The sequence below is a fragment of the Protopterus annectens genome, chromosome 16.part0 (assembly GCF_019279795.1).
Source record: "Protopterus annectens isolate FY-2018-M chromosome 16.part0, PAN1.0, whole genome shotgun sequence".
Lineage (NCBI taxonomy): Eukaryota > Metazoa > Chordata > Ceratodontiformes > Protopteridae > Protopterus > Protopterus annectens.
The window spans coordinates 407336006-407354428 of NC_056750.1; the positions used below are offsets into that span (position 1 = coordinate 407336006).

The 18423-nt window shown below is 41.8% G+C and overlaps 1 protein-coding gene across 1 annotated transcript in view; it reads right to left on the reverse strand.

Annotated features, from left to right (window-relative positions):
- The window catches only part of LOC122790792 (dehydrogenase/reductase SDR family member 4-like), a 582153-nt gene that overhangs the window by 229721 nt on the left and 334009 nt on the right, over window positions 1–18423 (reverse strand). Inside the window, exon 4 of the mRNA XM_044058413.1 lies at window positions 15655–15725. Coding sequence (XP_043914348.1) covers window positions 15655–15725 — 71 coding nt within the window. The remainder of the gene's footprint in view (window positions 1–15654; window positions 15726–18423) is intronic.

Genomic DNA, 18423 nt, shown 5'->3' on the forward strand with positions numbered 1-18423 from the left:
GGCTTAAAGGAAGTTGAATGGTAATAAATATGTTTATTGTATTTTACTTTATTTAACTAACAAATAATTCATATCTAGCATCCTTTTTTGGATGGTATTAATCAATTACTATCAATCGGCACAATTATTATTATTATTACTATTATTATTATTATTATTATTATTATTATTATTATTATTATTAATTATTTTATATTTTATTTTAATTAATACAGTTACTCATAGTGTGATTGTAATAAGATTGTTTTCATTTGATTGTTTTTTATTTCGTTTACTTGGTATTAATTGAATTTTTTGGGGAGCTTGTGTCTTTAAATGTATGTTATTTTTTGGCGCCAAAAAAGGTTTTTAAATGGTTTTGGTAACATGGTTCGGGGTTCTGAGGAAGTCTGGTTCATCAGATGAAAGCGCTTAACCCTGGTGTTTGTTTTTGTCGTTGGAATTGACTTTGTCTATTTTCATTAAATCTTTTACATCCCTGGACAAGCCGTGGATTCTTTGGGTTGACTGTGTGCTGATTGGATTTGAGGCTAGTAAATTAACTTACATGGGCTCAAACCCTGTACCTTGGTTACAGCAGCCAAGAGCCTGGATCCTCCACACCAACTACCAGACTGCTCAAGGATTTATAAGTTTCAGTGGCGACAAGAGTTTGAATCCTCTACAGCAACTATAAGACCACTAAAGGAATTGTGAGTTTCAGTGCATTTTCAAGGAAAGTACAGTTGTGTAAACTTACCATAAATGTAGATGTTCGAGTGTATTCACTGTTGCCAGAGACATAGTATTTCTGCGTCAGTTGCTGTTGCTTGAGGACTGATGTCAGGTCGTCAGAAGTATAAAGTAAGGCACCCGACGCCATTACATCAGTTTTTCTTGCCCTAACCTGCCAGGAGCCCCCAAAGTAGGAGGCCAGGTTCTGGTGGAAGAACCCCACCAGTGGAAAATAAATACCAATATGTCCCTTGTAAGGAAAGGGGAACAACAAGGAAGAAAAGTAACAAATAGCAAAGGGGGAAGGAGGGAGGGAAACCAGGACTGCAACAGTGAATACACTCGAACATCTACATTTATGGTAAGTGTACACAACTGTACTATGTTCTTCGTGTTTCACTGTTGCAGTTATCACATTTGGGTAGATTCCCAAAGCTGAGGAAATGGGTGGAGACAGACAAGGAAGCTAGGGGCTGGCTAGGATACCCTGCAAGGCTGCAGAGGCAAACCCTGCCCTGGATTTGGAAAAGAGAGGCAGGTGGTAATGCTTGGTGAAAGTGTGAACAGATGTCCAGGTGGTAGCCTCCAGGATGTCCCTGGTGGGGACTCCTCTGAGGACAGCTGCAGAGGTGGAGGCTGCTCTGGTGGAGTGTGTCCTGACCCCCTTGGGGGAGGCTTACCATGCTGTTGGTACCAGAAATGGATGCAGTGTGCTATCCATTTGGAAATGGTTTGCTTGGAGATGGCTTTGCCTTCTGCCCCTGCAGCAAAGCTAACCAGCAATTGATCAGACTTTCTGAAGAATTTAGTCCTGTCTAGATAATATCTGAGCTGTCTATGCACATCTAGAGAGTGAATAATCCCTTCTCCCTTGTTCTGGGGATTAGGAAAGAAGGTGGGCAAATGAATGGATTGGTTGAGAGCCACACTGGACACCACCTTGGGCATGAAGGATGGGTTAGTTCTGAGGGATACCCGGTCTTTATGGAAGATGATGAAGGGTTCCACAGCCATGAGTGCTTGCAGCTCAGAGACTTTTCTGGCTGAAGTGATGGCCAAAAGGAATGCTGTATTCCAGGAAAGAAATTTTAGCTCTGCGGAAGAAGCTGGTTCGAAAGAAGGCAGGGTGAGCTTTTTCCAAGACAAAGTTAAGGTCCCAAGCTGGTGTTGGTGCCCTTCTGGGGGGCTTCAAGTTGCTAGCCCCTCTGAGGAACTGTTGGATCAAAGGGTGTGAGAAGAGGGGCTGCTCAGTGGAAAAATGAGCAGAAATAGCAGAGGCATGAATTTTTGTAGAGGAGAAAGAGAGACCACTGTGTAGTAGATCAGCTAAGTAATCCAGAATGGGAGGGATGGAGGGCTGTGCCGTATTGTTCCTCCTTAGCCTGGATCCAAGTGCAGAACCTTTTCCATTTATCTGCATAAGACTTTCTGGTGCTAGGGCATCTGGCCTCACGAATAACATCCAGAACCTGTTTACTGAGGATGGCAGATTGGTTCGGTATTAGGGAATAAGCCAAGCTGCCAAAATGAGTGTCTGCAATTGGGGATGCAAGAATTCCCCTTCCCTCTGGGTTAGGAGGTTTAGAATCTGAGGATGATGCTATGGAGGCAGCGGGGACAGGCTGCACAGCAAGGGGTACCAGTGTTGTCGGGGCCAGTCTGGAGCTTTAAGAATGGTCCTTGGTTTTTCCTCCCTTATTTTGAGCAGTACCCTGGGGATGAGAGGTAGGGAAGGAAGGCACAGACTGAGAGGTTGACCCAGGGGGGAGGACAGGGCATCCACTTTCCAAGCCGTGCAGTGATGCTCCCTGGTGCAGAATTTGCTGAGTTGATGGTTGGTCAGCCTGCATAGAGGGTAGGAGTGAGTCCCTTCCTGCTTGTTGATGTACCACATCCCAGTGGTGTTGTCTGTTTTAATCAGAAGAACCCCTGGAGAGAGAAGTGGTTTGAAAGCTATCAAGGCATGCTACACAGCATTCACCTCTTTTTGACTGATGTCGTGGGGGATTTGCTGTGGACTTCATTGGCTCTGTATGCACCTGCCATCCAGGTGTGCACCCCAAGCGTAGTCTGATGTATCTGTGGTGAGGGTCTGGGTGGTGGAGAGAAGGGCAATCCCTTGTTGTGGGAGCATGCTGTTGCCCACCAAAGAAATTCCTTTCTGAGGCAAGGAATTATAAGTAGAAGAGTTTCCAGGTCTTGAGAGTGTTGACACCAAAGGCTCTTCAGGTACCATTGAAGTTTCCTCATATACAGTCTGGCATATGGAATGAGTAGTATACAAGATGACATGATCTCCAGAGCTTGCAGGATTTTCCTTGCAAAAAGCTGGGGCCTGGTGGCCAGTTGAAAGAAGTAGGCTGTCAGGAGAATGTGTTTCTCTGGTGTAAGGTATGCCATCTGGGATGCTGTGTCCAGACTTGCTCCCAGGAAGACTATCCTTTGGGTGGGCACCTGTTTTGATTTCTTTTCATTGATTGTGTACCCTAGGGAGGTTAGTAGGTTCTTTACAAAGGCCAGGTGCTTGAGCAGCTTTTCCTGGCTGTCTGCCTGACTAAGGCAGTTGTTTAAGTAGGGATAAATTTGAATATTTCTTTGTCTGCAAAAGGCAATGGCCGGAGCCAGACATTTTGTGAAAACTCTTGGAGCAGTTGGTAAGCCAAAGGGAAGCACAGAGAACTGAAAGTGTTGAGATCCTGCCCTGAAGCGGAGATACTTCTTGCATGATTCCCTGATAGGAATGTGGAGGTAGGCCTTTTTAGATCTAGGGTGGTAGCCAAGCGTTCTTGGAAAGCATGGGTAGCAGCTGCTGGAGGGTGAGCATTTTGAATTTTGGGATCACCAGGAATGTGTTTAGAATGGATAGATTGAGGATGGGGCGTCAGGTGCCCTCTTTTCTGGGCACCAGAAAAAGTCTGGAGTAGAAGCCTTGACCTATCTGTTCTGCAGGAATGTGCGCTACTGCCTTCAAAGAGTTTTGCTTTTGAGTTTCTGCCCACTGATTTGGTGGTAGGTCTGGGAACCCTTTTGGGGTTGGAAGGGTGTGGAAGGAGAATTTGTAACCCTGAGACACAATGTTCAGATCCCACTGGTCCTTGGTAATGTTGGCCCAGTTGCTGGAGTGAAAGAAGAGTTTTCCTCCTAGGGGTAAGTGAAGGTGGGCAGAGGGGAAGTCGGGAGGAGGCGAGTCATTGTGAGTTCTTACCATAAGGGGGTGGCTTAGAACTCCCTGGTTTTGAAGTGGAGGTAGTCCACTGCTTAGATCTCTGCATTCCCTGGGGCTGCTGTCTGGGGGGGTCTGTTTCCACAGGGCCTAGGCTGGGCCTGTCTACTCAGAGCAGGAAAGGACCAGTGCTTGGAGGGACAATGCCTGCTGAACCTAGGGGGCTGGACCTGTAAGAAATCTTTAACTGTTTGCATAGATTTTGCTTTTTCTTCCATCTTTTTTAAGACCTCTTCTGCCTTAGTGCCAAATAAGCTATCTTTGTGCAAGGGGGCATTCAACAATTTAGATTTGACATGGTCTGGCAGGGGTTGTTCCTTAAGCCATGCATGTTTTCTAATGACAGATCCAGTGACTGCTGTCCTGCAAGAAACTTCTAGGGCGTCAAAACCACAGTGCAAAGTGTGTTTAGTTACTTGATTTGCAGAATGCATTAAGTCTTGTAAATCTTTACATTCTGCCCAAGCAGGAAAGGAAGACATTTTTTGTTTAAGGAGTTCCAAAGTAGGTTGCTGATACTTAAGCATATGGAAGTGAAAATTTAGTGCCCTGATAGCAAGAGTAGCTGAGGTGTATACTTTTATACCCCATGTGTCCAATGCTCTGGAATTCCTGTCTGAGGGGGTGGGATTCTTAGCAGAGGTTGCTTTAATCCCTTTTGGCCCTTAAGAAATTATCTCAGGGTCAGCTGTTGGATTTTTAAAAAGGTATTTGTGTGAGTCAGGGACTTTGTAGTACCTGTCTTGTTTTCTGGGGGCAGGAGGTAGGGCATCAGGAGTCAAGCTGGATTCAAGGAAAACATCATCCACCACATCCAGGACTGGGGGGATGGCCAAGGGTCTGTGTTGTGGAAGATCTAGGAATTCCGAGTGTTTTTTTAGACTGTGGGTAGTCCTGAGTCTCCCACTGGAAATACTCCCTTAAGGTATGCAGGGTTTCCCCAAAGGGAAAATCCTCTGGGGAGAGGCTGAAGGAATGGATTCTTCTGCATCAGAATCCTCATAAGTGGAAAGGGGTTGCATGTCTTCATAGTCAGATGCATCAGATTCATCTGACTCTTGTTCAGACAAAATGGCTGGGGACAGAGCTCTTTGCCTTTCCCTGATCAGCATGATAAGGTCTTCTGCCATTTTAAGCATTTGAGACTGAGGCAAGGAAGCAGGCGTCTGAGAGTGGGTAGTCGGTTTCTTGGGTGTGGTTCAAACCCTGGGCCTAAGGAACTCCGTAGTTTTTAAAAGAACAGTCGTCACGAATGAAGATGTTGGTTTGTGTCGGGATTCGGTGGTGCGAAGGACTTCCTCAGAAGCTGGTGCCTGCTCAGCAGCTCCGGACCCATCCAAGGCAGAGATGACCACAGGACCCTTAGACAAAGAAGAGTTTTGCAGCATTCCAGACTCTGAAAGGGTCTCAGTAGCGGCCTGAAAATCAACTGAAGCGGACATCAGGGGCTGCGAAAGCACCTCACTGAGTACCGGAGAACTGACGACTAGCTTAACAGAAGCATCATCGGTAGGTTTGGACCTGTGCAGTCTGTCTCTGTCTTTATCTTTACGTTTTTTAGGAAGATCTGCTGTCAGATGGCTTACCGAAGCCATATCGGAATTCGAGGACTGTAAACGAAAATATCTGGCTACAATAAGGGCCCGACGACGAATAGTTCTGGCATTGAACAAAGCACAGAAGCGACAACGGGAGACGCCATGGTCTGGGCCTAGACAAGTGATGCAGTAAGAGTGGAAGTCTCGGTGTGGTATTTGCTTTGCACAGGTAAGACAATTACAACTTTTTCTGACATCGGTTAGTGCAGGAAAAAAGGATCCCTAACAGGGTACTTAGCTTTAAAAGACTTCAACTTCAATTCAAAAACGAAAACTTAGGTAGCGGCCGACTGGCACTTGCACGAAATGCTTCTGCTGGGTCTATATTAGAAACGTGAAAGCTGACTTTCACGAATACGTTTTCATTGACACATAAATGTCGATGTACGAAAAGCATGAACAACACAAATAGCGAAAGTGAGAATGCTGAACGTGGTACCGGAAGCAATAGCCCATACAGGTAAGGTAAACCTGAGTGAACAAACCTAAAGTAAAACACTTGTCTAAATGTTTTTGCAGGGGGGCAAGCCCCCCTGCACCCCCCACACCCCCTTACTTAAATATACCAACTCCGAGACCTCACGACAGTGGGGAAAAGGATTTATTTCCTCATCCCCACGATCACCCTGCTGGCCAAGGAAACACATTCTGCATTCTCACTTTCGCTATTTGTGTTGTTCGCTCTTTTTGTACATCGACATTTATGTGCAGATGAAAACGTATTTGCGAAAGCCAGCTTTCGCGTTTCTAATATAGACCTGCTTCCTTTTTGGGCTCCATGGCAAGAAAGACTGATGTAATGGTGTTGGCTGCCTTACTTTATACTACTGATGACCTGACGTCAGTCCTCAAGCGACAGCAACCGACGTAGAAATACTATGTCTCTGGTATTTGGCCAGCTGAGGGCTACGCTGGCAGGGATAACCCAAATGTGAAGACTGCAACAGTGAAACACGAAGAACATCTGTGAGTTTCAGTGGAGACAAGAGTCTGAATCCTCTACACCAACTACCAAACCACTAAAGGAATTGTGAGTTTCAGTGCATTTTCAGGGAACTGTGAGCTTCAAGGGAAGAGAGGTTTACTGCTGCTCATGCAAAGTCGGTTTTCAATGTCCAACTGTTTTGTTTAGTAATTAGCAGTCAGTGATTGTTCTGTAGAGTTTGAAAGCAGTGTTAGTAGCAAAACAGGTAACATACTTGCCTTTGGTGCAGTACGCTATGGGCTCTGTTCTCACACTGTACGGATGGACTGCTTATACTGTGGAGCACTTTAAGAGGGATGGGAGTGCTGCACTCTTTCAGTGTGTCCTCCTTTGGATGAGATGACTAGAAACTATGAACTGTTTGCCAGCCATTTCATATTGTAATATCACCAGCTTACCAACTTTTTTTTTAATGTAACATAGGCAATTAATTCTTCAAGGGCAGCAGGCATTGCTGCGGGGGGGGGGGGGGGGCAATCCATTACCCTACCTAGAGCCCTGTAATGAAGTACAGAATCAGATGAAAGGAAACATTTTGCTTAAACTACAGCAACAGAATTATACACAAGTGATCCATTATTATAGAAGAGTTTCCGAGTTTTTGGGGAAAAAAGTGATGATACAGTTGTTTTGACAAAGAATAACACTGAAAGGGGGCTAGAGAAGTGTGAAGAGCAGGAGTGGAGTCAAATAGAGTCAGCCAAGGGTAGAGCAGAAGTTATGCCAGGTGTTCTTAAGGTGTTAAGTTCTACTTTGAAGTTCAGTGGTTGTGGACCTGTTCGAGGGCTAAAGGCAAGGACTTCCACATTTGGCAACATATGAGAACTATAAGGAGTCACTAATTAAGTTATTCAACATGTTTGCCTGGTCTGTCTGAGTTGGGAAACACACAAAAGGGCTCTAAGTGTTGCTTTATTAGTCAGATTGCTTATAGTCATTTTTTTTTTGTATTTTCTGTTCTGGTATAAATTTGGTGCATCTGTATGTCTCTGTGCTCATTTCCATAGAGCTCAGCAAAGCCTAGCATCCTAGCCTGTGTTCTTAAAGAGTTTTACTTGTATCCTGTGCCACCTAGACAAAGCTAAGTACTTCTGATTGCTAAACTGCACTTCTCTAACTTATTTAAACAAATCTCTGCCATTTCCTTGATTTGTGCATTTAACTGCAGTTTTACTTGCAAAACTTGCATTTCACAGTGTTGTTGCTGTTAGACTGTTTACATTAAAATCACCTTCTAAATGGACTATCTAGAAAGTTCATTAAGTTTGTTTGTCATAGCATTTCACTTTGAACACTCTTTTACTATGCTTTTACATTATGAGGACTGGGATTATTCATCTAGTGTCAGCAGGTGTTTACCTGGTCTATCTGAGTTGGAAAATGTACAAAAGGGCAACAACTATAAGCAAATTTTCCCTAAAGAAACTGCCCATAAGGTGGTACCCTGTAAAAGAGTAAGTGTAGAGCAAATACCTTGCGGACTGACAAGCTTAGAGTAGCTAGTTTGCATGTCGACTGCCAATGCCATTAAATTTAGTAGAATTTAGTATTTTATAGCCTAGTATGCCTCCAACCCCCTCCCCAAAGCACCCTTAGTAGTGTTCTATTAACCCCTGTACTCCATACTCCTGTAGCTAACCAATTAGAGGACTGGGCAACATGGATATGTCATTACTTAACCTCTGTGCAGCCAACTTGATGGAGATGGGTACCTTGATACAATACAGGAATAGTCTTATGTTACTGACAACCACTTAATCCTTAAATTAACAACTACAGTATGTGAGAGGTGTACATACATAATGTCACCGGAGGCTAACCTTACGCACACAAACACACATCAGGTTATCAAAATCATACATACAACACCCACCATACATTGTACACAAAACACACACACACACACACACACACACACACACACACACACACACACACACACACACACACACACACACACACACACACACAGTGTGTGTGCTGAGGCACTTAAAGGCAACCTTCCTAAACAACAAAGACCACCTAGACAGGCCATCAGCAAAGACTATACTCAGCAAACCCAAATGTACTCAGCAAAAGCAAATCTTAACACCACACATGCTGCCACACTCAGTGCAGCCCCAAATACAAATCCCATAAGGCAAGCAAACACACTTCTCAGGACTGTAGTAATACGGGACTTCATTGTAAGACATACTGATGCCCCCTAACCAGGCTGAACAAGGAGAAGATAACTGTTAGCTGCCTATCTGGACATAGGATCCACCCAATTACACACACTCACAAGTCTGATCCGAGCACTGAGCAGCATAACAGTTTTACCAAGGAAGGTGCCACAATACAGACAAAAAATAACTACTTTTAACAATTGGCCGCGTTTCTGGTGTCCTTCTAAGGGGGAGACATGGTTAACAGACCACATTGGTTTGTCAAGGATGGTCTGCACCTGTCCCCTCTAGGATTTTGAATACTGACTAAAACTATATTCACCCCCATACATCCTTTTTTTAGGCACAGTAAAACTGACATACCTACCAACATAGGAAAATTAACTCAACTGAACCTCAAGGTATTAATGCTCAGTGTCAGAAGCCTAAAGAAAAAACTACATTCCTCCAAGCCCTCCTCACCTGGAGAATATAGACATCTGTGCAGTTACCAAGACATGGTTTGAAGCTGCAGAGAATACTCGGCAGTACAAGGTTTCAGTATCTTTCATAGATTTTGACCATTAGCTGCACAAACAGGGATTAAAGCTGGAGGTGTCTCGATATACATCAATAACAAGCATACCTCTAGGTTGGTTAAACAGGATGACAGAATTTTCTCCACATGCAGGCCAACATACATAAAATACTGAACCATATCCTAGCACGCTATAGGTCATCATTTACGTCCCATGAAACTCACAGTGCATACTTAAACCTATTGGAGACAATCACCTTCCAACCTAACACCTTACTCATGGAGCACTTTAGTTACTCCTCTGTAGACTGGGAATCATACACAACCTCAAATCTGCAGGCACACAGATTCCTGGACTTTGTAAATACAAACACCCTTTACCAGTTACTGCATACGCCAACATTCTGGACCTCATACTCAAGAATATGAGAGAATGCTGCACCCCCACCATGTCACATCTTCCCTGGTAAGATCCGACCATACAGCTTTGAAATGAAAATCAACTTGGTAACCACAGTAAACCCATTAACAGTTTGGAATTATTCCAAGGCAAACTATCTTTTATTAAGCGATAGTTTGCCAAAATTCAATGTCCTCCCAATCCCAGAGTACAGAGCAGCCTATGCAGAATTGTTTACAGAAACCCTATACAGACATGTTAATGGCTGCAGAGAGGCTGCTGTACCTAGTAGAAGTAAGCTCAAAACATACTTCAAAAACAAATCACCCAAGTGGCGTCACAAATTATACAGGTTATAGAACAAAAGGAAAAAATCATAGCCAAAATCAGGAAGCATTACCTCCCATAAAGACAGCAATTCTCTCATAAAGTTAAACAGGCAACTACGAGTGCTAATAAGTCTAACAAAGCTAATTTTGAGGTCAAGTTAGCCATCCAGGAAAAGACAACCATAAGGCCTTCTTCAGCTATGACAGAAATCTCAAAGGCAGCAGACAGCAGTGTGCTGAACTGGTGGTTAATGGTGCCACACTCACTGAGCCAGGTGATAAAGTGAATCTGCTTGCTGACAGATTCATTTTCAACTTTACCTCCCACAAATCCTTAGCCCCCTCCCAAAGAAATACCTTAAAACATAACCCCTCCAACTACAAATAGAGAGCATGACCTGACTGCACTCACTAAGGCCAAGAACGCAGCCTTAGTGGGCCCTGGTAATGTCCTGGGATGCCTCCTGAATGGTCTAAAATATTAACTATCAGGGGCCACTGGAGTTACTATTTAACTATAATCTCAAAACAAACTTCATGCCATGAGAATGGAGGACTGCAACCGTTATATGTCTTCATAATGGTGGAACATCAACAGATCCCACAAACTTAGTCTGACTAGTCTTGTATACAAAGCCAAGGCAATAATTATCATGGAAAAGAACAACAAAGACATAGGAGACCTTAAAACACTGGATCCATCCCAGCCTGGCTTTGTTAAAAGAAGGTCATGGCTACTGAACCTGGTGGACTTCTTTGGAAAGGTCACCAAGGCAATGGATGACCATCCGGTGGATACTGCCTACCTTAACCTGGCTAAGGCATTTCATACAATATCCAGCTTGGGCATTGTTAACTTACAGAATTAGGCATAAACTCCTGTATAAAGCACTGGATAGCCAAATGGCTCACAGACAAGACCCAGGAAGTTAGGACTGATGAGACCACCTTCACAAAGAGGCCGGTCACCAGTGGAGTCCCACAGAGCTCCACTCTGAGCCTGCTCCTCTTTGCAATCTACAACTTGGACGTCAAGGCCAATGTCAAAGGCCTCTAGCTGACCAAGTTCATAGAGGATTGCAAACTGGGAGCAGTAACAGAATCCCCCTCAAAGAAGCAAATATTTTACAAGAGGAACAAATGACTGGTGCCCACGCCACAGCTTAAAACTCAATGCCAAGAATTGAATTATAGTATATTTTGGGAAGTTGGCCACCCCGGGAAACTAAGTCAGCAATAAAACACCTGTAGGAGTTGATCCACTAGTTAGGGATCTAGGAACACATTTGGTCAGTAACCTGGCCTTCAACCAACATGTGTACAAAGGTAATAAGGAAATCCTTTTATAGATCTCAACTTATATGTAAGGGCATTGCATCTAGGACCAGGGAAGTCATCATACCACCCTACTCAGCCCTCATTAAACCCATTATTGATTATAATGCCTCCTTCGGTAAATACCTAACCAGAAAAATGTAGTAACTGGAACATCTGCAAAGGTTCCTTACAAAAAGAATATAGGAAGTAGGAAAGTAAACACTAAGTGTATCCCTGTTGAAGATTTAAGATGAGGTTTAATCCAATACATTGCTACAAGTTTTTGCTATCTTTTTTGATTACTTCCCTATGTGAATACCTTATTGCAAATATTCATTGACTGTGATTATTAGCAATTTTGTGTGAGATACTAATTCAATCTGGGTATGATTTTAAAGATTTTTTTTTTTTTACCCTTTTGAAAGTCCTGTACTCTTGACCTTCATTCAGTGAGCAGGATATATTTTATTACTGCTTTGTAAAGCCTGTTTTTTTTTTTTTCTTTATTAAATTATCACTTCTGACGTAGGCAATCATAGAGTTAGATAAATGGAAACAAACTATATTGACATAATTTTAGTTGCAAAATTTATACATCGCTTATAATCTATCCGGTCATTGTCAGTCAAACATTACACAGATCATTCAAATCCTGCCTTTTTTAAACCTCATATCTCCTCTGCATTTATTTTTCCCACAATTCACATTTTTTCCTGTGTAATTTGCCCCTATTCTTTTCTAAACATCCCAATTCCAGTTGTTTTACCTTTACTATATTCTCTACTTCAAGTAAAGCTGGTTTAGACTTTGATTTCCATTTTCTAGTAATTGTTTTTTTTTTTTTGGCAACCACCATAATTAGACTCAGCAAGGCCTTACTATGCACAGGCAATTCCAATTTTGAATCATAGCTCAAGAAAAGTCATTTCCTTAGTTACACTAATTTGCTCACCCAGTATCTCTGACAGAGCAGTTTGCAGGGAATCTTTAAAGTCTGCCAGCTCATTACACTCTCAGAAAATATGTTCACAATTACCTTTTTCTTCCCCATCACTCAACGTCTCAATTCACATTTCAAACTTATCTTGAACTTAGGAATAAAGCAGAGAAAGAAATTAAAATAGATAAAGTTAACTACTACACAGAAATACAAGCCAAGCACCACAAATCCCACAACAATTCTGGTCCACAATAAACAATATCCTTCTCCCAGGTAAAACAGGTACTCCCCCACCACCACCAATAACTCAAGACAATATAGCCACTCAATTTAACAAATATTTTACAGAAACCATCTTAGAACTATCTACAAATCAAACACACTCAACAAGTAAACCCTCCTTCCCCACACCAAACATCACATCCACCTTCTCACTGCAACCAGTAGCAACTGATATTATCAAAAAACTTCTGAAAAAATTAAAGCCAACTACATTAGCTGCAAACAGTCTACCCGCAGAATACTTAAAGCTAACAGTAGAAGGCATAGCATACCCCACATCAATACTAATCAATAGATCCATAGCTGAACACCAGGTCCCTCCCATTTGGAAAACCGCATACATCATTCTCCTACATAAAGGTAGCCCATCAACTGATTTTAATAACTATTGACCGATTGCAGTATTGTCACCACTATCTAAAATTCTAGAAAGAGTATTTCATAAGCAGGTCACTGACTACTTACTTAATAATAAATTACTAACTAATACTCAACATGGTTTCAGACCATTCCATAGAACAACAACCGCACTACTGTCATTTACTAACATTGCCAACTATCACAGGAGCAACAATAACTATGTCTCTTCTACTTTCCTGGACCTGTCAAAAGTCTTTGATATGGTCTCCCATACTAACCTGTTAAACACCCTCTCTGATCTACATTTCTGTAACTCCACCCTAGCTTGGTTCAAATATTACCTCACAGGACATCAACAAGCAGTCTCATGGCAACAGACCTTATCACCCCTATTACCAGTAGTCCTTGGAGTGCCCCAAGGCTCTATCTTAGGCCCACTTCTACTCACTATATTTACTAATAACCTCCATCTTGCAACCACTCGTGCTTCACTCATCCAATATGCAGATGACTCAACTGTGATTTGTTCTGCTCCCTCCTTACTAGAACTTCAGACTTTAACTCAAAAAGCCTTTCATGAAGTTGAGTCCTGGCTCACAAATCCTCATCTAATCTTAAACCCTTAAAAAAAAAGCTACTGGTCTTCTCTCCTAACAAACTGCTCCCCCCAACACATTCTATATTACCTCACATAATAATACCATCATAACCCCCTCACTATACACTAGACTATTGGGAGTAGAAACTGACTATAAATTTAAATTTAATATTCATATTTCCCAGACAGTTAAAAAATACACAAAAATTGGTACCCTATACAGGAACAAACACTACTTCACCAAAAATACCAAAATAGCCATTGCCCAAACCCACTTACTCCCAACCTTACTATATGCAGCTCCCAATCTCACTAATCTTAAGAAATCTGAATTACAAAAACATGAAACCTGTTACAATAAAATAGCAAGATATGCCACAAATTTACCAGCTAGATCACACCATTGCTTAGCACTCAAGCAACTCAGCTGGTTAGAACTCCCCCAACTACTACACCACACACAACTCACAATGATCCATAAAATCCTCTCAGATCCTAAAAAAATACCTGCCCTACAAACTCTTCTTCAATCCTATGCTACCAGCAGACCTCTCCGATCCACCAACAAAAAACACGTAAAAACCTATATATCCAAAAATCAAGCAGGAGATTTCCTCTTTGCAAACTACACAGGTAAACTCTGGAATGACCTGCCAGTAAACCTTATCTCCTTAACATCTCTGACGCTATTTAAATCAAGCTTAAAAAAAACACCTCCTTAGCAAGTGGCTTTGCCCTTGCTCTACTCCTGGCTGACGGCTACCTACTCACCACTATCACCTCTCCAACTCTTCTCCACACTTTTCACAATCTTACCTACAGTCCTTTTCCACCTCAAACCACCCACTTTACAACCCCTGTCCACTTGATGTACCAATGAAATACTTATTAAGAAGAAAGTACATCTATAACTCTTGCCTGTTCAATATTTTTTATAATGTTAAGTACCTTGCAAATATGGATAACTCACTGATGCCTGAATTTAAACTGAAACACACTGTGATTTTTTGCTGTTACTATAATGTAAAACCACCCTCTGAGAATCTAATTTTCCTAAAGCATATATAAAATTCCACAAATGTCCTACTGTTTGTATAACATTAGATTGTATATCACATTGCATACTACTGCTACTTATCCTTGTTGACTTGTATAGGTTACATCTATGTTTTAGGTTCAAACTATTCCTACTAGGCATTTCTTGACTTGCATTGTTACATTTATGTTCCTTACGTTTTGTATATCACTATTCTAACTGGAGTTTTTCTTCCCGGGCCTCAGCTGAAAAAGGACGTGTGTCCAGTCGGACTTTCACAGTAAGCCACTATAAAATAAATAAAAATAAATAAAAAAAAAAACACATCTCCAACATTTGCTGTCTACCTGAGGAAAAATTCTTTAGAGTTTACTTGGGGTATAAAAATACCTATGTAAACACTTCCAAGGAAAGACATTAAATCTTCTAAACTTTGTTGCATATTTGGGAAGCATACATATATCACCCCCCATATACCATTTCTTTGTGACTTGCTTAGTCAATCTCTCTTCCCAATCCTTTCTAACCTATTAAATGACAGTGCATTCAGTAAAGTGGTACTGACACTGGCAAATTATTATTATTTTTTGTAGTTCTGCTTCGTGCAGCCCAGTGAAATAACAGGCATCAGCAGTATTACAGAATTTGCACTAAGGTATCTGATCTTGTCTCATTATTCTAGAATGGTATCTCACTCTACCAATAAGTAATCATTTTTTCTGTGATTTGAGGTTAATATTTAATGCAAATAAAGGTGAAACATAACAAACAGATTATGAACTTAGAGCAAGTAAATCACTTCACTAGAGTGGCAAGATCCGAGAAAGAATCTGTTTTCATCCAGAGTCCTAAAAGCAGTATGCCAATGGTGGTAGAAGGTAATCAGCTGACAGCTCTTTCCATCCAGCAACCTAATAAAAGTATAGCAAAACTGGTAAAATATAAGGTAATCAGTTGACAGCTCTGAGGTCAAAATTCCTTTTTTGTAAACTAGTATACATGTTGCAAGTATGCAGTCTCTCAAAGTCATTAATTCCAAGATTAAACAGGCTGCATTTAACACACTGGGTTATTTCAGACAGGATCACAACCAAATACACTAAGAAGCACAGTTCACAATCTTACTACCCCCTCCCCTGGGCTTGCACACTACTATCAGTGATTCAGTATAACAGTGTAGGTCTTACCCTCGTTTCTCCATGTGAGGAACAACTCGTTTTGCCAGCAAGAAGCTTGCTGTCACATTAACATCAAATATCTGCAACCAACAAAAACAGAAAATAATGCATTTTAAAATAAATCATAAATGAAAAGTTAAGACGTGTTTAAACAAGAACAGCTGCAGCAAGACTACTGAACTCATAAGCAACACTTAAAGCAAGATGCTCTTTGACTAATAAAGAATATGCACTTACTGAGCATATTTACTTGTCTAAATGCAAAAAATAACAGACAGTCTTACCATGTTAACTGACCTACAAGACAACCCTTCTCAACAGATCATAAAATTTAGTTTGTCCTCTTCAATCATGACTCCACTTTTATTTTTTGTTTGTTTTTTGTTTTTTTTTTTGCATCTCTTGCTGTCCTTGCTAGCATATGTTGTGATGTTATATAGTGTGAACGCCCCTGAACTGGACATCTCACAAACAAACACATAAAGCATGCTTCCTGTAAATCATGACATAACAATAAAGATAACACCTACTCTACCAAACAGGAATATACAAAGCTATACCTACACAAATTACAGGGTACTCTAAAAGTTGATACTGAATAGATGGGACAGAATTAAGGAAAAGAATATAGAATTTAAACATGATACAGGGGCAGAGTGTAATATGCTGTCAGATGTCCAGCATAAACAGTTCTGTGAGATTCTCCAGATAAGGTTGACTGTTGTAGAAACCAGACAGACATATGAACTGCTGAGAATTAATGATTCTAAAGAATGAACATTTCATTATTAAAATTTTTTTGAATATGTACAAAAAAAATGAGTCCAAAGTAAATAGCCCAGGACATGCATATTACAGTTTTAAGGTTAATGTAAAATTATCAGTGTAACATAAAGCAAGTTCCCCACAGATAAATGTATTTTGCAGCTTAAAAATAAGAAACATTAGATATCGGGCATGTACTTCTAACTGCTAATGAGCTAGCTAGGGTGATTTATTAATTCTCTTGAAAGAAGACTTTTCAAGAGATGATCTTCAGTGCTGCTGATCCAACTGGCTTGAACAGCGGATGGGTAAGCCTGTCAATTATAAAGTTCAGACTGTAGAAAGGGGAAGGTTCTTCAAAGGTGGGCAGACATGCAGCACTCCTTTTAGAAATGCTTGGTTACTTGATGCTGTCCTTTAGAAAGGTATAAACAGCTAGCATATGCACAGCCAAATCTGCATAGTTATATAACACAGGTAAGGATATCCTGGCAAAAGGACCATGAAAGTGACAACGTGGGGGTAGTACAGAGTATCACTTCATAGTGGTTCCACTCCACAAAGGTGGTGCCACAACAGACCCCAGAAACTATCGCCCTATAAGCCTGACTAGCCTGGTCTGCGAAGCTATGGAGCGTATCATCATGGAAATCATAAACAAAGACATTGGGAACCTCCAGACACTGGATCCTACCCAATTCGGCATTGTTAAGGGCAGATCTTGCCTCTTGAACCTGGTCGACTTCTTTGAAACAGTTACCAAAGCCATAGATGAAGGGAAGGTAGTCCACACAGCCTACCTGGACCTCGCAAAAGCCTTCGACACAATACCCCACTCGGGCATCATAAATAAGCTCACCAGCTTAAATATCAACCCCTATGTCACAAGATGGGTTGCAAACTGGCTCAGGGATAGAACTCACATGGTCAGAATAGCAGGTGCCATGTCAGACTCTAAACCAGTTACAAGTGGCGTCCCACAAGGCTCAGTCCTGGGACCTCTCTTGTTCGGTATATATTTCTCAGAGGTACAGGCTAACACGGGTGGACTATGGCTGACCAAGTTCGCAGACGACTGCAAACTGGGTGCCGTAATTGACTCTCCGGCTGACACAAGCATCCTCCAAAAGGGTCTCACAGAGATGGATAACTGGTGCCAGAGCCATGGCCTAAAGCTAAATGCCAAAAAGTGCATAGTCATCCCCTTTGGGAAAAACAAAGTGCCCACAAATTACCACATAGGTGGTAATCCATTAAAATCTGGAAGAAGTAATTAGGGACTTGGGGACCCAAGCAGATAGCAATCTCTCCTTTGACAATCACGTTGCCAAAGTGGTTAGAAAGACCTTCTATATAGCCCACCTTATCATGAAAGGATTCGCATCTAGATCAAGAGAGGCCATTGTGCCCCTCTACTCATCACTTATCAGGCCCATAATTGAATACAATGCCCCATTTGGGATGTACCTTACCTGACACCTGCAGCAATTGGAAAGACCCCAAAAGTACCTCACCAAGAGGATCAAGGGGCTCAAACAGATGCCCTATGCAGCTCAACTAAAGAAACTCCAGCTCTACTCAGTTGCGTACTGCCTACTCAGAGGCGATCTGTGTCTGACGTATAAAGCCATGTCCAACCCAGAATTAATGGACATGCTTCACCTCTGTCTTTAATAATTGTCCTGGATGCAGAAGGTCCTTGAAAGCTGTTAGGGCATTTTGAACAGCCAACATCTCTTTTTGATTGATGTGGAGATGCATTTGGTCTGAGGTCCACTTGCCCTGAATACATTTTCCTGCCATGTGTGCTCCCCAGGCGTAATCCGAAGCATCTGTTGTTAGAGTCTGCCTGGCTGTGGGTTGAGTGAAAGGCTGACCCTTGTTGACGTGACATGCCCGTGCCCACCATCGAAACTCCTGTTGTAGGCAGGGAATTATTGGTATTACTGTTTCTAAACTGTGAGAGTGTTGAGTCCAAACACTTTTTAGGTACCATTGTAATTTCCTCATATG